The sequence below is a fragment of the Amaranthus tricolor genome, chromosome 6 (genome assembly GCF_026212465.1).
Source record: "Amaranthus tricolor cultivar Red isolate AtriRed21 chromosome 6, ASM2621246v1, whole genome shotgun sequence".
In the NCBI taxonomy this organism is placed as follows: Eukaryota; Viridiplantae; Streptophyta; class Magnoliopsida; order Caryophyllales; family Amaranthaceae; genus Amaranthus; species Amaranthus tricolor.
In genome coordinates, this window is record NC_080052.1 from 26,345,089 (window position 1) to 26,369,408 (window position 24,320).

The window sequence follows — 24,320 nt, forward strand, 5'->3', positions numbered from 1 at the left end:
CATTAGGGGTCATGGAACAGCAAGAGGAATGTAGTATAAGGTAAGCTGCTGCCCACTGGCCCATTAGCCAAAATCTATATTGCGTAAAGAACATTAATATTCAAAGATAAAAGATGATAAAAAATGTATTAACAGTTAAATGCAAAAGGGATCATGGAACAGCAAGAGGAATGTAGTATCAGGTATGCCTCTGGCCCATTAGCCAAAATCTATATTGCGTAACTAACATTGATATTCAAAGATAAAGAATAGAGAATAAAGATAATGTTTAAAATTTATGGGAGGTTCTAATCTCTCCCAAGTCTCAATGAGCTACTCCTATCAGTAAATGGTATACCAAATCACAATCTTTAATGTGAATTATCTACTTATGAAATAATTGCTTGATTAGAGTCTAAGTATGAAACTTAAGTTCTAATGTTACCAAGATCGAAAGGCACAAAGTAACTTTGATGAACCGATATAGTTTCAATGACTATGACAATGTTTAAAGGAAATAAAACAATGCAAAAAGAACACAAAGATTTAAGGAGGTTCACCCAATGATGGCTACATCCTCCGTGGTGTGTAGTTATTTGCTTATAATATCACAATTGAGAAATACAACTCTTACAATGAAGTATTACAAAAGATGTAAGAAAATGCAAAGGCTATATGTTTAGGCTTACAGGTTTGTGTTTGATGTGTTTTTGGTTTGCTAATGAGCTCACTATTTATATTACTAATTACATTCAATGAGATTACAACCTTAATGCTGAGAATTAATCACTTCGAAACTGCTCCATGAACTTAAAGAGACGAAAACAGCATCCTAGAAAATGTCAGAAGGTCCACTCCACCGAAACAAAGGAGCGACCTGGTCGAGCGGGCTACAGGTAGCTTCTAGATACATTCTGTTTGTTCGCTCGACCCACCCAGGAGCTCGCTCGGTTGAGCGACCTGCAATGTGCTTTTCTGACAGTTTTGCTCGACTAAGCATAGTAGAGCCTCTTCAATCACACATTTACACTTCTTCATTAAGTCCCAAAACTCCCATAGTTAAGTCATATAACTTCATGAATTAACCAAGCTCTTAAACTCCATCATAAATCACAAACACTAAGTCACAACTTAATACACCCATTCAAGACATCCATAGGATTCCATCCCATGAGTCACACATGAATGCACACATCAATTGTGCACAGAAGTCACACCATTAATCTCAACAACTTATAACCCAAAAGCATTGCACATCATTGGCACATTCGCACATACACATCATTGTTCAGGAATCCTAATAGTGAATTGCAGTCTTGAACAAGGGGAAAATGTTTATATAAATATGATCAAACAATTCAAAATTAAAAATAAAAGAAGGGAGTTACAATATTTTCAGTTTCGACATTTTTCCAATATATTGAGGAATAGAGCCATGAAGCTTGCAGCTCCTCAGCATCCTGTAAAAACAAAGAAAAAATTTAGTTAATTTATTGAAACTTGTGACTATTTTTTGAGGCAAATCTAACAAAATCCCACATGACTATTTTTTGTTAAAAGATAATTCATTAAGAAGGTGAAAACAGAACTTGTGAATGATTACTTCAAAAAAAACTTGTGAATAGTGTAACAGTCTAAGGAAATAAAAAGGAACAAATAAGGTACTTTTTGAGAGACCTATTTTGCAAGAATAAATAAGTTACTCACAATCGCACCAAGTGTGTCAGACTACTTAGTGGTGGAAACTCGGAACCTTCTCCATTCAAATCACTAATCCTTCTGTACAAGTCAGCACATATGTATCCAAGTAAATAGTTGCCACATAAAGTTACGTTAGTTCAAACTTCTACCAGACTCAAAGCCAATGACTTGCTAAGCATGAAACATTGTACAGACACATACAGTTCGATCAAGTTGGTCAGAAGTGAAATACTGGATGGAATTGGCCCCTCAAGGCCACTACCTTGCATCTCTCTGCAAAAATAAATTTAGATATATTAAGATTTTTCCCTTCTACAGATTTTGAAAAGATAGTAAACTATGCTTAAGCTACATGTTTACATTTACTCGGTTGAATTACAAATAAAAAAGAAAAGAAAATACTTACAGCCTTTTGAGTTGTTTCCAGCTCTGAATGTAATTGGGTATTTGTCCACTAAAGCTGTTACTACTTATCTTCCTGACAAGCACCAAGACCATAAGAAAATACTAATATTGACGAAAACATATGAACCCAGTTGAGATATGGTATCTGATAAATAAAATTGGTGGACATTGAAGAGCAACTTACAATTCTATCAGGTTTTTCAGATTTTTGAGCTCAATCGGTAGCTGGCCATCAAGATTGTTATCACTAAGGATTCTAGCAAGGGGAAACCAGGGAACTGTCAAATAACTGGTAAATGCCTGAGTATTAAGAAACCATGCTACACATCTAGTGTTAGCATCAACACAAACGGATTTGAGCAATGATAACCAAAATAACATACAAATAGTTTAGCTTCACCAGCTTCCCTAGCTCTGCAGGAACAGTACCAGAAAACGAATTGCTCTCAAGGCTTCTGTGGATTGAAATCATAAATGCTTTAAACTCAAGTATACAAGTGGAGGAGAATTAAAACTAAGATAAACATACGACATTTTCACAAATCATGAAGGAGACAAGAGGCATACAAATAATTGAGAGTAGTAATGTTCCCCATAAACTTCGGAATTGGACCGGACAGCCGGTTGGCCATAATACCCCTGTAAGAACATTATGGTTACGCTAATTGAAAATGAATACAAATATCCATTGAAAGAGCATAAGATGGATGGCATACAAATATTCCAATTTCAATGTAGCCCATTCTTTTGGTATTGTACCCCCAAGAAGGTTCCTTGACAAATCACTTGATACATGAAAAAGATAGTGTTAGTACTAATTATCATATGACTAGTTTACACACGCTACAAAGTTTGCAAATTTTAAAATATGAAAGCAAACTGGAGTACAAGAGTGCTATTACATGATTTTGAGGTACCGTAGCTTGGATAGAGATTTCGGAAGACCACCAAAAAGATTTTGACCCTTAAGGGAACTGCTCAAGCAACATACTTAATAAGCAATTGTTGGACATTCATAAGCAATGCAAAATATTATCTCTGATTTGGGTTCTAGCAAAGTAGAAATTGACTTCCACACACGAGCAACAAAGCAGCCAATAGATATAATGGAAATGCTAGGAGGAAATTCTAGTTTTCTATAAAATTTATCGGTTCTCAACAAACCAGCTTGCTTTCAAAGTCAAACAACTCCGTAAGTCAAACCATGAAGGTGAAGTTCAAGTCTCGAGTCACCAACCGTACCCAACATTTTCATAAAAAATAAGTGGCAAATCCATCATCAGTTATGACACGATTTTTTCATCTTCCATGCAAAAATCTACTTCCCAATCTCCTCTTCCAAAAAGCACAGTCCAACCAAATATTCTCCACATCCCTACTAAACCAATAGCGATTTCCTCTAGATCTCCAAGCAATGGGCACCGAATCATTGATGATAATTAAAGTCCCTGTTAAAATTTTGCGACTATAAAGGCAACAACTTCATGGTCTACCCTTGGGTATTTCAACATCGCACTAGTAGTTTATCAACAACAATGATAACAATATTTCATCACTCCAATGTCATTAACTGACTACCACTTAGGTAGAGGTTTAGGGTTCCTATATATGCAACCTTATCATTAAACAATTTTGTTTCTGATTAAATCCTAATAGCAAGCATCATTCACAGCTTCACACAAGAAGTGCACATGATTCAATGAGTTATTTACTATGGTCCAATAATTTGAAACCAACGAATTACACATCTTTGACCCCATCAAAAATGAACAAACTATAATTCATCAACATTAAAGATACTTTTGATCCATTGTCTCTTTACTTTCCTCTTCCACGCATACTCTATACTTTAATCTTCAAAACATCCCTTTTTTCGAGTTGCTTCACCAAAAGCTCACAAATACTCTTCAAACCTATCAAAACAATAAATGCTAAAGAGTCTTCCATTATCATCCTAAAAGTACCAAATATTTCGACATACAAACTTTCATCTTCTTTTGAACATATTGCAACTTCCTCATAAATAAAGACCCTCCCTCAACCTAGAAGTGCTTTTGTCCAAACTCCAAAATGTAAGCTCACTTGTTCAAAGGACTCCCTAGTCCCTAGCTTTATTCCCGAATAACTAGTTTTAATATTTATGAGTAAACTTAGACTTGAGATACTTTTATGATACATTGGTATAAAACTTTAGCCCATTGAAATGAGAGAAAATTTTAAAAAATAATGTTTTATGCTCTGATTCTGAAATCTGAATCATAGAAAGTAGAAACTTACATATTTTTCAAGTGCCATTTCCCACCAAGACAAGTGCAGGTGACTTGATTAACATAAGTTGGTGTAGCGGGATCCCCATTGGAAAACCAACTTGTGTGATTTTTGCAAGGATCTTCATTGAAATTCCAATCGGTTTTCCCCAAATCCTTAGCAATCTCACGAAGAGCCTCCACTGCATTAAGAATACTTCATTAATCATTATTTGTTATTTATTTTACTAAGCAAATCACATGCAAATTGCAAAGAGTATCTCACTACACTTCCAGTTTTCTAACTTTTGTAGAAATTATCAGACAGAGAATCAGGATCAAAATGAAAAGGTCAAAGATCATGTTTCTGAAATATTACGATGGTTCAAGCAATTAAAATGCACTGCAGATTTGCCTTAAAAAAACATCTTATACAATCTCCTCCGTCTTCAAGCAAAATGCGGCGGACAAGTTACGTAGTAACGGAAATGATGTGGTTGTGATCTAGAAATCTTCCTTGAATCAACCTAAAACTTTGTTATTTGTTTACAACGTGTAATTTTGATTCGGTAAATTTAGAACGTTTATGATCTAGGCTTGTTTTTGCATTATCTTGATCCCCGTCCCTTCAACCTTCTCAATCATGTATCCTCCTCTTAAGCTTCCCAACTATTCTCCATTTTAACTTACATTATATAACATATCCTATTCTAATAATGAGATTAATCTTTTAGTAGAATTGGTTTCTTAATATGGTATTAGAGTAACATAACAAGAGGTTACGGGTTCAAATTTCAACCACCCTTTATTTAAAATGGAATATACAGCACATAAAGTAAAGCTTCGTTTTTTTCTTAAAACTTTGCATCATATAATTTCTCTTTTTTTCATCATATCAATGTCAAATAAATGTACAAATTTAAGATCATATAATGATAAAGTACAAAAATATAATAAAAAAACTGATTTTTGATAACAAAGATTATTCAATCTGGACCCCTTCATGAGTTGGGCTCTAAACGGTTGCACACCCCTAAAAACGGCCCTGCAGGCAACAGGCTCTTGTGTGAGGGGCATATTAGAGTATATAACCTATTATGAAATCTCAACTATGAACGATTGAGTTAATTCTTTGACATAACTATAATAGAATTATCATATTCTTAATTTCCAAAAAGGCAAAAACTACTGGTATTTACTTTCTTGGCTTTGAAATATTTATAATTTCCAAAAAGGTAAAGTATCTTTTATATTTATGCTTTTGTATTATAAATACTTGCTCCGTTTCATATTAGTTACAACATTAGAAAATATGACACTATTTATTTACCACTCTTAATTTGTGATTGATTTTTTATCTATAAGTTAAAATATAATCAAGTGAGATCTTGTTTGATTCGTCTTATTGTAAAGATTATTAATATCAAATTTTTATAATTTTTTATTATACATAATTAAAAATATTAAAGATTAAATTAGTATATTTGACTCCATGAAAAAGCAAATGTTGCAAGTATTTAAGAACAGAGGAAGTATAAAAAAAATGTAAAGGTAAAGGACACTCCCAGTATCCCGCACAAGGCAGGGTCCGGTTGGGGGTTTTCTTTTTCCTGAAAGATGCGGACAAATCATACCCGTTTCCCCAAGAAGGACGTAAAGAGAGATACGCGCAGTCAAAAAACTCCCCAATTAATACTTGTACCAGTAAGGGTCGAACCTCGAACGGAGAAAGTATAATGTATTAAAATAATACAACTAAGCTTTTCAACTATTTTCCTCTTTTAACTCTAATACTTCATATATCTATATTTATACAGTGTACTTGATAAATATTTATACTTTTTCATTTTGAAATACTCAAATACTAGCTATATCATACTAATTGGTATTATTTAATTTTCAAGCTTAGGAGTAATTCATATATAATGGCTAATATTCTCTTTGCCTCTATGAAAATACACCAAATTTTTGGGGTGAAATCTAGTGGAATGGAAATTGAATTTGAAAATAAAACAAAAAAAAAATAAATGATAAAAATAATTAGTTAAGATGAAGATAAATAATAAATTTGTCAATGAGATTAAAAAAATGAATAAACATCATTAGAAATACCCAAAAAAAATCATGTAAAATAAGTGATACAAACTAATATAATAATAATGAAAAATGAAAAGACAAGGAGAGTATATAAAATAAAATATGGTTAAGCATGATTTAATTTAAATTATCTAATCGCATTAAATGCAAAGTTTGATAAGGTCGAAAAATTTAAGATATTAAACTGTCTTGACGCTGACAGTAGTTTCAATTCAGACAGAGAAGTCCAGCTTATGTAACATTCGTGGCAGCTACCATGGTTGAATCATGTGTGACTAGTGACGGTAGTATTCAAAATCAGGCTTCTAGTGAGATTTGACCAATAAATCTATTAAAATATTTTAATTAATTGTGTATTGATAAAAAATTGTTAAAATTTGATATTAATAATTTTTTTATTAAGATGAATTAAATAAAATCTCACATAACTATAATTTAATTTATAAATTAAAAATTAATTATAATTTAAAATGATAAATAAACAATGCAATACTTTATAATATATGTATTAGATACATATTACGAGGAATTACTTCATTTATTTTATTATACTAACAACTAATAATAATATTTTTATATGTAATATATTATTATCAATTGCAACTTTTGCAAGTGTTTTAGTGATGATACATAGTGAGTATTTTATCTACATTACTTTATTATCCAATATTTTGGTATTAAAGAATAAAAAACACAAGCAACTTAGTATCCCCATTCGGCCGTTCCCCTTGAAATTCAAAGATGGACAAAACGCAGCACCGTACTGTACTCCCTTTACATGAAATGAAGAGAAGCAATAAACTTGAAAATGGAACTAAAACACTAAACATGGGTCCATAGCCAATTTTATAGTGTAACTTAGTATGAAACATGTTGAAAATAAATTTTGAATTAGTATCAAAGAGATGGAATGGTTTTTAATTCAGTCAGTTTATTATACTAATTTAATTTTTAATATCTCTAATTATATCTAATAAAAAATTATAAAAATTTAATTCAATCAAACAAAATATTCTTTTAACAATGTTTTAATCTATAGATTAAAAACTAATCGCAAATTAAAAGTGTTGAAGAAATAGTGTCTTTTTTACTATTATTGCAACTAATTTGGAAGGAAGTAAGTATGAATTTTTAATAATAAATAAAAAAAATGATGAATTTTATAAATGTTGTAAAAGAGAATCGATTAAAAAAAAGTAATAGATTATTATCTAAAAAGAAAAATAATGCAGATCCAAATAAGATAGAATAGTAATTAGAGATGGATTACGATCAAGTAGCAGAAAAGAAAAAAGAGTTCAAATTCCAGAAATTAAAAAAGCTTTCAATAGAAAAAGGATTTATAGTGAATAATTAAATACCTTCTTTAGCAGACGTACGTTGGCAATTATTTGCACTTGAAACGAATGGAAGAAGCAAAAAACAGAAAAGAGTAAGCATGAACTTATTAAGAAGAGTACCAAATGAGATCCCCATTTTCATTCACTTTTCGTTGGCCTTGAGCTCTTCTGAGTTCTGGCTGCTCTACTGATTACTGATTAGCTTAAAATTATAAGTAGATTTATATAAATACTGTCAGTAAAGAAGAGGTGAATGGTGATTAGGAAGGAGATAGCACAAGTAGAGAATAGGAGTAAATAGGTAGCATTAATTAATGATTGTGAATACCCAATACGGAATACTTTTGCTTCTTATCTTATTGCTTAGCTTTTTTGCTAGATTTTTAGTTGTTGATTGGTCAAACAGCTAAAAAAGTATTTAGTAAATGGTTTTTAAAGCAGCTGAAAAACTGGTTTTTAAGCCAAAATGAAAAAGTTGCTCCAGCTAGCTTTTTTAGTTGGCTTTTGGCTTATTGGCCCACTTTGCCAACAATCAATACTCAAATTTACTAAACATCTCCACAAACAGCTAGCTTAAAAGCCAACAAAAATAACTAACATTTCTAGCTAGTCAAACAAGCCGACTACAACAGCCAACAATCAACAACCAATTGTCAAATACCCCTACATCTTTGTCCCCGACAAAAAAACTCTCCAAAAACAAATGAGATAAAATAAAAATAAATAAATACAATTGGTACAAACGTATACTTGCTTCGTTCTAAAATATACTTGCTACATTTTTGTTATGGACACTATTCATCGGTTAAGTTTATTTTGTATATTGCAGCTAATGTATACGCAAAAATATAGTCAGTGGGATCTTGTTTGAATTATCAAATAACATGCTTTCATAATATTAACTTTTTATAATTTTTAAATGTGTATAGTTTAATATATAAATGAACAAAATAACATATTGGATTGCATAAAATGTGGGAATGGGTGCTGTCACAAAAAATATTCAAAGATTGGAGTATTTAAAAATAATCGATAAGTAGAGATTATTCATAGCAAATTGGTAATACGTAGGATTATTCATGAGAATTTTTCCTTATTAAAAAGTGCAAAAAATGATTAAAAAATAAGTTAATGCACAAATAATAATTTAAAACGTATGGATCATGATGATAATAAAAATAAGGAAAATGATATATACAGCCCTAAGGGCCCGTATATAAGAAAGAATCTTGTATCTAAATTATATAATTTAATATTATTTTTGGTTTGGAAATATAAACATTTAATTTTATTATTTTAACATTTATTCTTTCTTGGAATGCTAAAGTCATTATATAAAACATTAATTGTTTTTCAATTTTTAGATTGGATTCTCTTGAAATATTAAAATTATTAATGATAAAAGAGAATTTATTAATTTTTATTTATGACCTTAAGGACGGTAAATATCATAACCTAAAAATAAAAGGAGAATAATATATACCGTATATAAATAAGGGTAATGATATTTCATAATTATAACCCTAAGGGTTGTATATATCATTTTTCTAAAAAGAATCTAATGCTTTTTTGATGTAATATAATATTATCTATTTGCTTAGGAAATATAAGATACTATATTATATTTTATTATTTTCATTTTATTTTTTGTTGGGAATTTAAAATAATTATATAAAACGTTAAAAATTCTCAATTTTCATGTTAGATTCTCTTAAAAAGTTAAATAATAATAATAATAATAATAATAATAATAATAATAATAATAATAATAATAAGACTTTATTAATTTTTATATACAACATTTAAAAATTAAAATTATAAATATCATTACCTAAGATAAAAATAGCGCAAATGCAATATTACGAAATAAAAAATCTAGCAATTCGTCTTATATGAGACCATTTCACCATAAGACGGACCTATATATTAGCCCATTTCTTTAATTGATTACGTTAAGATCGTAAATAATCGTTTTAAGATTATAAGTAATTACTCTAAAACTATAAAAAATAATTTTCTTAAAATTATAACTGCTTACTTTAACATTATAAGTAATCACTCTAAGATCAAAAATTATGTATTGAACCAGTCCAATAAAAATAATGTCACCGTAAAACCGTTTTATTTAGAATTATTGAAAATTAGAAGTAGTAAGAATGAGAATTCAAAGGCGGGACTGCTGTCTATGTAGTTTCCGTGTTAATGCAAACGAATTTAACTTTTGACAACGACACCTGATTAATTATTGATTCCCTATCAGCACTCTCAATAGTGAATCAAAAAAAATTTTCCATACCAATCTCTACTTTTCTATCACAATAGGATAATTATTGATTCCCTATCAACTACACTTTTTTTTTCTATCACAATAAATTTTGTATGGAAATAAATTTTGTATGGAAATATTTACTAATCTAATTTATCCTATCAATGAAAAAAATAAATTTCCTTTCTACTTTTTCCTCTAACTTTTTTACTCTACCCCTTTTTTTACTCTTTAATTTTTTATTTTAAATTGTAAGACCCTTTTGAGGAAATCCAAAAAAATCCCGCTCACCTAAATTTTTTTTTAAAATATTTGCAATTTTTACTAATGAGAGTAAAAACCTCATAAAATAATTTTCAATCAAACAAATTTTCTAAACTAATAAAAATGGTCTATCGACAACAGTCTATTTCTGACAACATCACTAGCTCTTTGACAATTTTTGAACATTTTCATTCAATTATGGTCCATTATGGATTGTTCGACAACATAGTTTGTTAGAACTCAAGTTGTTGTGTGAGAAGTTTATGAGTTCCTTTTTATATATGAGTTGCTTTGTTAAATAACCCGATTAATATGATTATTAGTGTATAGACTATTTGATTTAAGATCGTTTCATCGAGAGACGGTCTCACATAAAAGTAGCTTCTGTTAGAAAATCTTTGATTTAATTTGGTATAAATAAATGATAAATGATAAAATTATTTAATATTAACATTTAATAAATTAGCTATTTAAAACAAATTGTTATAAATCAACTATTTTTAAATAACTTGCTTATGAAAGCATGTTCAACAAAACCGGTAAAATAGTTGATAAATAGTTGATAAAATTAACTGCTCACTACTTTAATCAGCTACTAGCTATAAAATATACTCAATTTGTTCACAAATTGATGTATGTATCAATTTTACTGACTTTGCTACATTTTACATTACGAAAGTGTCTTCACCAGTTTTATTAATTCTTACTCACACATTTGTCTTTTTATTTTTTTTCTTATCATCAAACAACCAAATCACAAATTCATTATGTGAAGTATACTCTAAAACACAACCTAATATACATGTATACATTAATGCATATACATCCTGATTATAAAACACAACAAGACTTTACATGGACAATTAATAGATTCACATTTGTAAGGGATTTTGAAATAATAGTTGAACACCATAATCTAAGGAAAAAAATGTTACACAACGGTTCTATTTTGAGGTAGATTTTGAGAATACTATGAGGATGAACGAGTGTCTGAATGAGTCATTGTCGAAATCTCAGATTGGCTACCGCTACCACTCTCGGTTTCTTTGCATTGACGCATACCTTGTACGCTATTAAATCTTAGGTCGTTAGTGTAAGCTCGAAAATCAGGGACTACATCTGGTAACGTCGTTTTGCCTTCAAGCATGTTCACCACCTCAGACATGGTAGGTCTTTCAGAAGCAGTAGAATTAGTGCATAAAAGAGCGACATTCACCATTTTTTCTGCTTCTTCTATGTTATAGTTACAACCCAACCTTTGATCAACAAGTTCCACATAGTTACAACTCTGTCGTAAGTGACACGCCTGAAATGCAAGTTAACATTTATCAGAGATTTTATCAGTTCGACAGATTTTGAGGCAGAAATCAGAGTGTTAGGTTACAAATGCTAACCCAATCGAGAAGACAAAAGAAGTCATCGGTTGGCGAATAACAGCTATTGTTCCTTCCACTGACGATTTCCAAAGTCACGACTCCAAAACTATAGACATCAACCTTGTAACTTAGATGACCCCATATCGCATATTCTGGCGCCATGTATCCTCTAGAAAATCACAACATATGAGATAAAAGAGTTAGATCAGTCATTTAGTGAAGCTGTTTGCACAAAAGGAATGCTAATTTGCATAGAGTGCATCAATATGGCCAATATGATGTGATTATGTATTCTGGCGTACTCCTCTATCCCACTCAATTTGCCGCATTTTTCTTTTTAATGTATCCAAATGAATTTGTCCCATTTCTATTTTTAGATATAACCGCACCACTTTCATTCTCTATATTTTCTCTTATTTCTAAAATTCCACAACTTAAGCTCATAATACCAAATTTCTTAGTCTTCATGCCAAAAGCAAATGAGGCTATTTGGCTGGGACAGAGGAGTATACAACTAGAAATATGTTATGAGAACAAACTCAAGCGGGAAGGGTTTCTGACATGCCTTTCTAGTCGTTAGCCACGACTCATAAGGGCCGTCTTAAACATTTCGAGACTTTGTTCTAATATTAAAAATGGGGTCCGTAGTAATAAAATCAATATTCTTATGCCATTGATTTTACCCACTCTTCTTTTGTTTGTTGTACTACACACACATTTAACACTCTTTTTCCATTTTAGACCCTCCTAATTTTGAGCCCTTGTGCTGTAGCCCAATTTGCACAAGCATAGACAGCCATGTTACTTACATTGTTCCTGCTACTCGGGTGCTAATATGGGATTTTCCATCTTCACCAAGCCGTGCCAATCCGAAGTCCGAAATTTTAGGATTCAACTCTTTGTCAAGGAGTACATTTGTAGCTTTAATATCCCTATGTACAATCTTCAGAGTTGAGTCTTCATGTAGAAACGCTAAACCTCGTGCGATGCCGAGGCATATTCTAACTCTTGTTTGCCAGTCCAAAAAAATCTGACTTTGTTCACGACCTAAAGTGGCAACCAAATGAACCGAAAATCAACAAATTGTTAAGAAAAGGGACGCATATATCTTCATTTCGATTCATATAACATACCAAACAAAGCACGGGCAAGATTATTGTTTTCCATGTATTCATATACCAAGAGTAACTGATCGCCTTCAACACAAAATCCATGAAGCTTAACAAGATTTTCATGCTGCAGACAAGTAATCATGCCAATCTCATTGAGAAATTCATGATTTCCTTGATTTGATTTAGAAGAAAGTTGCTTTACAGCAATAAGAGTTCCATCGGGCAACATACCCTGCCATAATTCACTGCCTGTTAAGGTCTAACTTCGATAAATATTAAGATATGGCTCGATTCACCGAAAAGTAAAAGTACCTTATAAACACATCCAAAACCACCTTCACCTAGCTTGTTTGAAGGATTGAAATGATTTGTTGCAGCTTTAATTTGTTTTAATGTATACCCACCAGCTTGTAATTGCAGTGCTCCACGATCTGTAAATGATCTTGGTTAGACAATCCCAGGGTAACGATCAATATTACCATTTTATATCCAAAAATAGTTTGTCAGCTACTCTACAACCGTTAATTTAGATGTGAGTGTGACATGGGGGATGCAGTAAATTTGGAGGCCGTGTGATGGAGAGAGTGAAGAGAGGAACGAGTGATAGAGTGTATAACATATCCTAGGCTTTAATCATTAGCTAAAGCTTTTGGTTGAGTTGATTTATGTCAAGTAACCAACTCATCCAAATGTTTTAGCTGATGGTTGAAGCCTTGGGATATGTTATATACTCTATCAAAGGGATACGGAATGTATATAGGACCCATGTGTATATGACATGCACATAGAAAATAGTTATTACAGTCTGCCAAAGCTTACATTCTTTGCTGCGTGTCCAGACTCTTAAATAGCCTTTCCACCAGAGAATAAGCAAAACCAAAAAGAAAAACGAGACGACTCCAACAGAGATGTAAATTTTTCCTTTATTCCTGTCACTGGAACAGTGTCCTGAAACTGCAGAAAAGATGCACCACTAAGAAATAAGAACTTGAATGCGGGGAGATTGTCGCTAAATAAGTACGAAAACAGGATCCTCACCAAACAATAATACAAACAAAAAATTTAAAACCTTAAAAATTTCGTACATGGCCGTCGCAGGAGAAAAGTTAGAGCTAGTTTAACACAGTATTGTGGTTCATAAATCAAATTTCAGATGCAGATGGTGTGAGATTGAAGCATAGACCAGCTACTGCACAGTTTCACTTGTACAAAGTGGCAGCCAAGTAAAACCCATCTCACGAATCTTCGTTTTTATGTCATTTTCATCAAGAAAAAATTTTAACTAAAATATCATACAACAAAACTAGATGACATGAAACATTTAGTCATTCGCATTACAGGGTAGCTTGGCTATTGAAATCTTCATCCATAAGGCCGTAACACAAAAAGTGAGGATGACACATCAATGGAATTAATTTCAAGAATTGAGTAGTAGACCTTAGAGAGAAGCAAGAATATATACAACAAGCTAATGTTACCACAGTATATTTTTTTTGTTGTTGCATTTATTTGAAAGACATAAATTTTTCATCATTAGCAAGTTCTAAGGTACACTAGCTCGGTAGCTCCTAGTTGTGATGCACCCAAGTAAAGTTTAAAGGAATAATAAACAAAATCTCATTTTTATTGATTGTGAATTTTAATCTTTAATCAAGTGTCAACCGAAAACCTCCTCATTGTTATACAAGGTAAAGTTGCATGCATGATGCATCAAGCCTCCTTGGTCTACCTGGGCGGGAGACATTTTAATGGCATTCGAGAAATGTAACACCGAGTTTCTCATGTACTAAACAAACTTTTTTGATTAAGGCTTTGGCATGTTGTTAATTGTTATCGTATTGTTTTTGTATTCCATACTTCATAATCTAACGGTCTTGTTAAATGGTGAGAATGGTAATGAAAGACAGTGCAATTTTGGAAGGAAAATCAATTAAAAGTTTTATGGCCATCCTTGTTCTACTTCAATCGTCTCATTTTCATTACAAAATTTATTCCAATGCATTACTAATCGAAGATGTGGTATTAGGTGGTAATGGAAAATTGTGAAAAAAAAAACTTATCTAGGATTAAAGTTTCTTCACAATGGAAATGACATGATACATTTCATGAAAATATATACGATCTCATAAACATCATCTAGTACCAACAACCAAACGGGCGTAGATAGCTGAAACAAAATGAAACAAAATCTTCAAAATGAAGTACATCAAAATAAAACAAAATCTTCAAGCTTTCGGTGCGATTTCTATTCAAGAGAGAACGGGGCAGGAGAAATAGAGGGGGAGGGGGGGAGAGATTCAGTCAGTAGGAATATAAAAGGTGAAAGAACCCAACAATGTAACCATTACCAGGATTGACAGAAATAGCTGAAATAAGAGGCCCATAAACTCCTCTAGTAGGAATCCTTGTTGTCCCTCGACCAGCCCAGTTAAATCTGATCTCCAAAATATTATTTGTAACACTTGCATTAAAAACTTTCACTGCTGGCCTCTGAGCACCACGGGCCTCATTTTCAATATTGAAATCCTTGTGTACTAATTTATTCTATAAACAAACACACAATCAGGGTAATAATCTGTTGCTAGTGGTAGATGCGCTCCTGAAAGATTGACAACTAATTACCTGGATGTAAATATCAAACATACGCCTCCCAAGACTGTCGTATGATCTGTCGTTTGTGAACTGAATCTCAGCAAAGTGCAATTTAACAGAATAATTACCATTCCCAAGGCAGTAGGCAAAATATGTAAGGGTAATTGGAGTAATACGTGCTGTAGCATATAGATCAGATAAATTACTTCCAGACAGCTTAATAATATGGCGTATACTTAGCAAATCAGCGTCATCCATGAAGTCACCAGTGGCACTAAATCCCCAGTAATTATCATTGCTCCGGAAATATGTGGCCACACCACCTTCAACACCTCCGTCTCCTTCGTATAGAACCTTTCTGTTGTCATCTTCTGCTACAAAGTCATCTCCACCGCAATTAACGTGTAAAGAACAACCGTCTGCAAATAAAGTAGTGAAGTAAACATCAAGAAAATGAATATTAATGTTGTAACCTCCTATATTCAAGAAAATGAATGTTAATCTTGTAATCTCCTATATTCACGAGAATGAATGTTCATTTTAAGAAGAAATCTACATCGCTTCTGGCTATAAGTTAGTGAAATTGCCTGTATTGTACTCCTCTGTCCAGATGGCTTTGGAGCAAAGAGAAAGAATGAGATTTTAAAGAAAAAACATGGATGTTGGTAATAAATAAAGACAAAGAATAAATTGTGCGGATGAAAATAAAAGACTTAAAATGTATGGATGAGATTAAAAGTGGTGGGTCATTGTCCAAAAATAAAAATAATGCAAAATGAGTGGGACGGACCAAAATGGCAATTGATGCAAAATGAGTGGATCGTCCAAAAATAAAAATAATGCAAAATGAGTGGGACGGACCAAAATGGCAATTGATGCAAAATGAGTGGGACTGAGGAAGTATGCATTATGCTTCAAACTCTTAAAGACTTACACAAGCAATAACGAACTTCCTAATCTGTAGGATATTATTGAGTTGTTTCTTAAAGCTGCAAACATAATAATATGTGTTTACTCGTCATTCCATTCATAACTATATCTACAGAAAAGTCCGTCCTAAAAAACCTTTATTTTTCTACAATGAAGTAAAACACAGTGCATACAATAAATATCTCGAGCTCAATCTGCTCATTTTAAGTGCAGGGAGAGAAGGTAGAAATGATTAACTCTTGGAAAATGGTTTGATAAATGAATGCATCTCATGAGAAATGTACTTACATCGTGGACATTCAATGCTATTTGAGCAAGGAAGAACTTCTTTTCTACATATAAGAGAAAACACGTTGATACATTAGCTTTCTATATGCACAATTAGCCAAAAGGTTGAAAAAGTTATAAATATACTTCCTCTGTTTTTTTGGTTGCTACACTTAGTAATTACTGTTCATCAATTAATCAAGTCTCACTCGGTCTTTCTTATATATAGAAAGGTTATTTTCGATTGAGCAACTTTTCATAACTAAGAAGTGTACATGATTTAATGAACTATTTCAGTATAGTTTGTTACAATCAAAATTAAAGAGCTATAAGAAGTATAAGGTAAACAATAAAGATACGAAGGTAGCCATGTTTGAATGTCGGGCCCGACATGTGTCCTGCTTCGTGAGAATATCATGTCCACATGGACACGGTTCCCACATGTTCAGTATTGTAAAAGAGAAAAGTATAATCAAGTGGGATGTTGTTAAATTCATTCAAAGACATTGTTCCCAAAGTTAACTCCTTTTATTATTTTCCTTTTGCATAATTAAAGATATATAGGATCAAAAGTAGTGATTTAATAGAGTGCATGTCGGAAGCGTAGCAACCAAAAAAACCGTAAGTATAATTCTTATTTTGAGTATAAACAATAAAAATTACTCACAAGTTGACACTTGTAGATGAGCTCCGGTATAAGTTTATATAATATTTCCTAGTCAACAAGTAACAGTAAATACCAAAAATGTCATGGAACCACCAAAAAGAAACATAGCACGAGCATTTAAATAAGTCATAGGCTCACATGTTTTCTCCACAAGCGGGCTTCTTAGGATCTCGCCATGTGAAGTTGTTGTAGGAAAGATCACTGCAAAAGCACCAAAATGCAGTCAACCCCTTCATGGATATACCAAGTTGCATAAAAGCATACCCTAGTTGCCCTCAGTCGGAACAAGCTAATATCCAGTATAGTAAAATTTCAACCCAACCAAGGGTGTGTGAAGGAAAGACAAAATACACTATTTATGAAAAAACTTAAGTTTAGTGTTGAAGAACTCAAAGATACAATAATCATAGCATAAACTTGAAAGTTCAGAGAAAAAAGGGGTAGTCACTTAAAAGAGGCGAAAATAAACGGAAATAATATCAAAAAGAAGCTTACATATTTCTTCCATCCTGCAACAAAGAAGAAGGAATGTTTCCTCTAAGCACGTTGCCCGTCAAAAATCTGCCCACAAAATAAAAAGGCTCATAAACCCCCTGGCAAAAGAATAGCAATCACGTAGAAATGAAAAATAATCTGTAAAAGTTAAGGAATAAGTGCTGATTAGTGAAATGATATATCTCATGGGCAGGTGCAAATGGCAATTTCACCGTTTTCGACATTACACGAATACTTTTTCTATTTGTTGCATTCTTTTCATCGAAAAAACCCAAACTAGTTACTTGCCAAAAGGAGGTACAAATATTGATCTTCTCACTTATCCCTTGATCTAAAATTGCCCAAAAATAACCATGTAGCACAAAAATTGCAAACCTTTTTGGAACTTTGTTTCATCACAAAAAAGGAAAGAGTTACTCACACATACTTCATGTCCTTCGCACTGACGTCATCCGGAATTTCTCCCACTAATTTGTTAAAACTAACATCACTGTAATAACATTTAACAACTGATTTCAATGCATTAATCATGAAGCAATCACATTTTAATAAACATGGAGGACGTGGAATTTCTAAAAGAAATATACAAATAAAAATCTGCGTAAAAAGTTTTAAAATTTTGAGAAAAATAAATTGATCAGTACAAAAATCAATGTTTGTTGTGATGGTATTTCCCACTACAATTATTTAATTCCAATATATATGCAAGAATTTACTAGATGGGTGCTGACCCCGAAATATATGCAAGAATTATGTAATTCCAAATTCCACATCAACAGACAGCAAGTTAGTCACTTACAGCATTTTCAAACTATTCATCTTCCAGATCGATGCCGGAATCTCTCCAGCAATGTTGCAATTCCTTAGCACACTAGAAATCCAGATTCCAGAATTAATTGAATTCCTAAAACGGTCATAAAGCTTCAGTAATATAAAACATGGGTTGAACATACAGTCTTACTAGGCCAGTCATATTGCTCAGATCTGGAAATGCCTGAGTAGATCCATAGACGTCACTTATTCTCCTGTAAATTCAGAAACTTTCCGGGTATCACAAAATTGAAAAACAATATCAAACAGCAACAATGTATTACATAAACTCACAATTGGGTTAGTCCGTCCAAGAAGAATATTTCAGGTGGAATAGGCCCCATAAGCCCACTTGCATGCATTTCCCTGCAATGACACAGAGCCAGTGGATCAACTATCAGGTCGAACTTTTACGAAGAGCTGTTTCTGGTCAATGAGGCAAGAATCTTACAATCTGTTAAGTTGCTTCCAATTTTGTATATAAGCCGGTATGACTCCCTCAAAGTTATTATCATTAATTCGACTACATTGGAAATTACGAGAACTGTCAAGTTATGGTGCAGGACTGCAGAGTAATACAAATAAGATATATTTTGAATTTATTGCAAACTTACAAATCTTTTAAATTCTTCAGGCCAGCAAGCGTCCGAGGCAGTGATCCACTTAACTGATTTGAGGACAACATCCTGAAATGCATACCATGTCCATAAGAGAAAAGTATGATCAGTGAAACATAATTTGCTAGTTAGTTTGCCTTTTGGATTCGTGATGCGCTGAAAATGATTCAAAAATAGACTAAAACCGACCATAATTTATTTTTTTACGATTAGTGATTTGCAAGGCGATTAGCGAATCATGTGACACTGAGTATGATATCAAAGCATACAAATCAAGATTATTTGCTGGTAAACAAACGAAATTTTATGAGAATGATCCCTGCTATTGGAACGAAGTGCTTACAAAGTCTGCAAATTGACTAATTTCCCTAGCTCATCAGGAACTTCTCCAGTAAATTGGTTAGCTTCAAGAGACCTGTAAATAAATGAGAAGCATTTCAATATATAAATGCCCAAATGAATACTCTAATTAAAGAAGCAGAAAAATTCCGCCAAATTTCTTCATTACTTTAAGTAAGAAATTTGAGAAAACCAACATTAGTTTGCACAAAAACATTATGCATTCTATTCTAGGAGACACTTACAAAGGCCTAGATTTGGTCAAAGACCAACTTCGGCTCTTTCCATTCCTTTCCTTCATTTTTCACTACCAATAATCTACCATATATCAAAGAGAAATATGAAAGGGAAAAAATCTTTTGTAGTTAGAAAAAACGAAATAAAAGGATGAGATGGCACACGAGATGATAACCAGAAACAAAAAGAATGCTCCCTCCCGAAATACACTCATTTCATAGTAATAAATCTTGATACTCTTGACATATAATGAGTTTTCGACATGTCATGTATTATAGCTGCTTTGAGCTTTACCATTTCATGTTTTGGATTAAAACTCATGTATCCTATGAAGAAGGAACTTTGCAAAAGCAAGTACATAAGTATCCACATTTCAAGACTGATATGTGTATGGACCATGGATTATGAAGTTTAATGATTGAAATATTCCAAATGGCATAGGTTTGCCACCTAAGACGCAACTATTGGCTAAATCGAGATTACATGGCACGTAATCACAATATATATATCAAATTAAAAAATTAATGCCCCCTACCAAAGTTAACATCTATATAATTCTTAATAAATGGGTTGCATATCACACAACAAGATATATTCTTTTAACGTTTCTTAGAGTTAGCACTTTTGGATTTATAGTTAACATAAAATCATTTATTAAAGTTTCGTAGAATATATACATTTGTTTTTTTTTTTATATGTAAAAGTATTTGCGATTATAAAATTTCTTCATCGAAATTTAAACTTCTAAAGCATTTCATCAAAAAACTTATTAATAAATCACATAAATATTTAGATTTTATTTCTCAACTTATCTAATTTAATTTCTATAATTCGACACACAAACACATTCGTGCATTGCGCGGGCAAATATACTAGCATGTATGAAAAGAACATATTTTAGTTAGCTCGTAATTGGAAAACTTAGAATAAAAGAAGAGAAATAATGGAAGTTTTCACAAAGTTTACTGATAACTGTCAAGCGATTAGATAGATGAAGAATTGAGACATACATGGTAGTGAGACTGCTCATATTCCCCAATTCTTTTGGGATCTTTCCGGATAACCGATTCGCAAGTAGGGAGCTGCATGAGGTTCACCTGCATGACTTAAAGAAGTTTGGACACCCAATAACTTTGAAATGCCAGAGATGTGAGCACGCTTACATATATTTTAACTGCATTGAAGCCCACTCCACAGGAATTCCACCAGATAGATAGTTGTAGGCAAAATCACTATAAATATAACAATGAATGATTTCAACTATAATTCACACGGTCATGGCTCAAGAGTACAATACAAGTGAAAGAAAAGAGACTAGTTCTTACATGTTTTGTAGATAAGGAAGTTTCACCAGCGCACTTGGAAGAACCCCGGGAAGACTGTAACCCTTAAGAGTTCTGCAATGCATATAACCCATTTATTTCGGTTTACTAACATTGCAACAAGTTCAATTGAATTTTCATTGTAGAACTACAAAAGAGCCCCCTTTTTTATTCAGAATTCATGGCGTCAAAAAAATGAATGAAAAGAAGCCTGCGGAAATGAGATAAGGAAACAATACATGTTTACGATATGACAAGAGTTGCTATCATGCCCACACTCACACCCTATGGAGCTTTCAGCATTTAGCGGTGGCTGTGCTGTTACGCCAACCAATTGAACTTGACAAGAGGCACGATCAAACTTCCAGTTTGTGGCACCCATTGTTTGGAAAATTTCATGAAGAACAACCACTGCAGAGTAGACATAAATACATTAAAATATCAATTGGATTCCATTATCATGATGACAAGCGAAAACCAAACACTATCAAAAAAAATCAATAAAATCTCAACGTAGCCCCTACTTTAAACCCCTATGTATTGAGAATCATGGGTCGCCTAGTGGTTGAAGGCTTTCCCTTCCACCCTTGTGATAGGGCCTAGGGTTCATTGTCACCGCCTACAAGAAGTATTTATTCCCTCTCTCCTCCTTTAGGGATTCTCCAGCCTTACCCCAGTATATATAAAAAATAAAAATAAATAAATAAATATATGTGTATATATATATATATATATATATATATATATATATATATATATATATATATATATATATATATATATATATATAATATTTTATCATAGATGGAAACTCCAAATATAGATTTTGAGAACCCTCTAAAGAACCAAATGTGCTTCCGGTACTCCTTTTGCACAAGGTCATAAATGAACATTCATAAGGTTGTTATTCTACATGAAATAGTCCGAATAAAATTTCATCGTCAGGATTAATCAGTGTTTAGTCATCTAGTTACTACCACTTATTAAGGTGATGCAGATCAACCAAAAGAAACACACTCCATCCAACTCTCAGAGTTTCCCCCCGTTTACAACCTGTTCTATGGGAGTGAAAAATGTTTCACTTAACTAAATTGAACTAACAAAACTCGATCAAACTAATCGCGACTGCTGTGATTTGAAACACTAGTCAAAATATGAAGTGATGTGTTGAATAGAACTACTCAAAACAAGCCCAGTCTTAGTTTTCCAATGTGAGAGCTTTCAGGAGTCCACGAGACAAAATCGAAAGGATATAGGGGTCCTATCTATTAGGTACGCATAACTAGCTACATACAATCACATGGATCATCTGCCATCCCACATAAAATTGTTATTTTACAAAATCAAATTAACTTTTCTCTAACTAATGTTCTTATAACAAAGAACACTGATTTCAAGCAAGTCAACAAACCAAGCCTACTCAAATCTTGTCACCAACTTGATCAGGATCCTATGATATTAGTCTTGCTACTTGTCTTGTCTATGGCGTGTACCGGGTCATTTGTGACACTATGTTATTAGTCTTGCTACTTGTCTTACCTATGGTGTGTACTGAGTCATTTGTTTTCATTTACAGGTTAATCTCGAGCTAATCTCACCAGACATAACCTCTTTCTCACTTTAGATAAGGGTATGATCTACCATCATCAAACTCTCCCCAGACCCTGATTGTAGCTGAGCGAGATATACTGGTATGATGATGATATAACTGTCCAATACCCACATCATGAAGCTACTGCAATAGTTATTTGCCTACCAACCCAAGTTGAAGTCTCTTTCCAATTCTACCTAAAATCTACAGATTTTAGCAGAAACAAACGCATCTTGAGACTCTTTTTTCCAGAACAGTTACTCTCTCAGTCCCCATGAGAATGAAACAATAAAAAGTACAACCCAAAATACAAAGTCGGCAAACTCCCGGTGAGTAGCATCTCAAAAGGCCAACCAAAGAAGGAAAAAAAACACCATGACTAAAATATGCTACCCACAATTATAGTAATAAACAATTTTTTCATTTGGTGAACATCTGATAAACCCATTTCAATATTTGAGAGAATTCCCTAATACGAACAAGATTATAGTTCACATTCTTAAACCGACCTAAAGAAAAATTGGGGAAAAAAGAAATTAACTGGGGAAAGAAAATGCAGAATGCTAACCTTCATTTTCAACTAAATTGGCCTGAATTCTAGACAGAAGAAATCCCAACAAAACCAACAGAGAAAAGAAGTTCATTCTTTCTATAAACTGGGAAATCACCATTTTTGAAAATTCTTACTATAATCCATGATTTGCAAAAGTAAAGCTATAAGATTGTATATCATTGATCGATAAATTCCAATTTGCTACATAGATGGCTGCTTCTGAACATTCAAAAACATGGTGGGACTATGGATAAAGAGAGATACAGTAAAGTGCTGACTAATTCGGTCAGATTCATTAAATAAACACCAGTTTGGTATTAAAGAATTTAGTTTAGTGATTCAAACACGTGATTGGCCAAAGGTTTGACAGAAAATAGTGGATTTTAACTTTAAAGGCTGCATGTGGGTTATCAAATTGTTAGAAATTAAAAAATGGTGATAATTTTTAGGCCGCAGGTTAAAATTAAAAAATAAGTGTTGTTAATTTTTTTTAAACAATGTAATTCATTTAAATAAAATATTATAAGTTCCATTCATAATAAAAGCTAATTATATAAATACTAATTTTTAATTATATAAATTTGAGGCCATTGAACTGGATTGCACCTCATAAATACATAGAGGCTCTGGAAAATCCATTTTACTGTGCAGCACTCTGACTTATTATAAGCAGTTTGATTTTTCTTGTGTTGTCTTATCGAGGGGCCTTCTCTTCTTGGGGTTGAAAGGGACAAAATCACAAATTGAATATATTTTAGATTTTTCCAACTCCTTTATTCAACGAGAACAACAAAGTGAGAGTTTTATAATCTAAAAGATTGGAACTCATTCATTCAAATTGATTCCAAATTCTTCTAATTCAAATTTATTCATTTAAATTATTTTTTTCCATAGTCTGTTTGACAAATGAGGACAAAAATTTAATATTTTTAAGTTGATAGTTTTTCTATGGTCTATAACTAATTGAAAAAAGTTGTCATTGTTGTAATTTTCTTATTATTCTTATTGTGAAATTTTTCGTACTTCACATTTAAATAAATTAATAATTTAATTAGATATTATTTTATTAGATTCATTCTAAACTTGAAACTGTTGAATATTTAGAGTATATAGA

General features: G+C 32.3%; 1 protein-coding gene across 1 annotated transcript in view; it reads right to left on the reverse strand.

Annotated features, from left to right (window-relative positions):
• The window catches only part of LOC130815715 (uncharacterized), a 32,199-nt gene extending 8,691 nt beyond the window's left edge, over nt 1-23,508 (reverse strand). Inside the window, exons 1-36 of the mRNA XM_057682200.1 lie at nt 23,222-23,508; nt 21,302-21,473; nt 21,066-21,137; nt 20,904-20,972; nt 20,751-20,822; nt 19,508-19,579; nt 19,162-19,233; nt 18,999-19,070; nt 18,842-18,913; nt 18,691-18,762; nt 18,537-18,608; nt 18,159-18,227; nt 17,738-17,803; nt 17,381-17,443; nt 17,243-17,290; nt 16,597-16,640; nt 15,409-15,797; nt 15,135-15,330; nt 13,606-13,740; nt 13,099-13,217; nt 12,808-13,018; nt 12,484-12,721; nt 11,693-11,843; nt 11,270-11,604; nt 11,010-11,147; nt 7,790-7,908; nt 4,363-4,534; nt 2,988-3,059; nt 2,802-2,870; nt 2,653-2,724; nt 2,469-2,540; nt 2,270-2,341; nt 2,087-2,158; nt 1,882-1,953; nt 1,687-1,758; nt 1,368-1,439 (exon numbers count right to left, since the gene is read on the reverse strand). Coding sequence (XP_057538183.1) covers nt 1,368-1,439; nt 1,687-1,758; nt 1,882-1,953; nt 2,087-2,158; nt 2,270-2,341; nt 2,469-2,540; nt 2,653-2,724; nt 2,802-2,870; nt 2,988-3,059; nt 4,363-4,534; nt 7,790-7,908; nt 11,010-11,147; nt 11,270-11,604; nt 11,693-11,843; nt 12,484-12,721; nt 12,808-13,018; nt 13,099-13,217; nt 13,606-13,740; nt 15,135-15,330; nt 15,409-15,797; nt 16,597-16,640; nt 17,243-17,290; nt 17,381-17,443; nt 17,738-17,803; nt 18,159-18,227; nt 18,537-18,608; nt 18,691-18,762; nt 18,842-18,913; nt 18,999-19,070; nt 19,162-19,233; nt 19,508-19,579; nt 20,751-20,822; nt 20,904-20,972; nt 21,066-21,137; nt 21,302-21,473; nt 23,222-23,324 — 4,058 coding nt within the window. The 5' untranslated portion in view covers nt 23,325-23,508. The remainder of the gene's footprint in view (nt 1-1,367; nt 1,440-1,686; nt 1,759-1,881; nt 1,954-2,086; nt 2,159-2,269; nt 2,342-2,468; nt 2,541-2,652; nt 2,725-2,801; nt 2,871-2,987; nt 3,060-4,362; nt 4,535-7,789; nt 7,909-11,009; nt 11,148-11,269; nt 11,605-11,692; nt 11,844-12,483; nt 12,722-12,807; nt 13,019-13,098; nt 13,218-13,605; nt 13,741-15,134; nt 15,331-15,408; nt 15,798-16,596; nt 16,641-17,242; nt 17,291-17,380; nt 17,444-17,737; nt 17,804-18,158; nt 18,228-18,536; nt 18,609-18,690; nt 18,763-18,841; nt 18,914-18,998; nt 19,071-19,161; nt 19,234-19,507; nt 19,580-20,750; nt 20,823-20,903; nt 20,973-21,065; nt 21,138-21,301; nt 21,474-23,221) is intronic.
• Between the last annotated feature and the right edge of the window lie 812 nt (nt 23,509-24,320).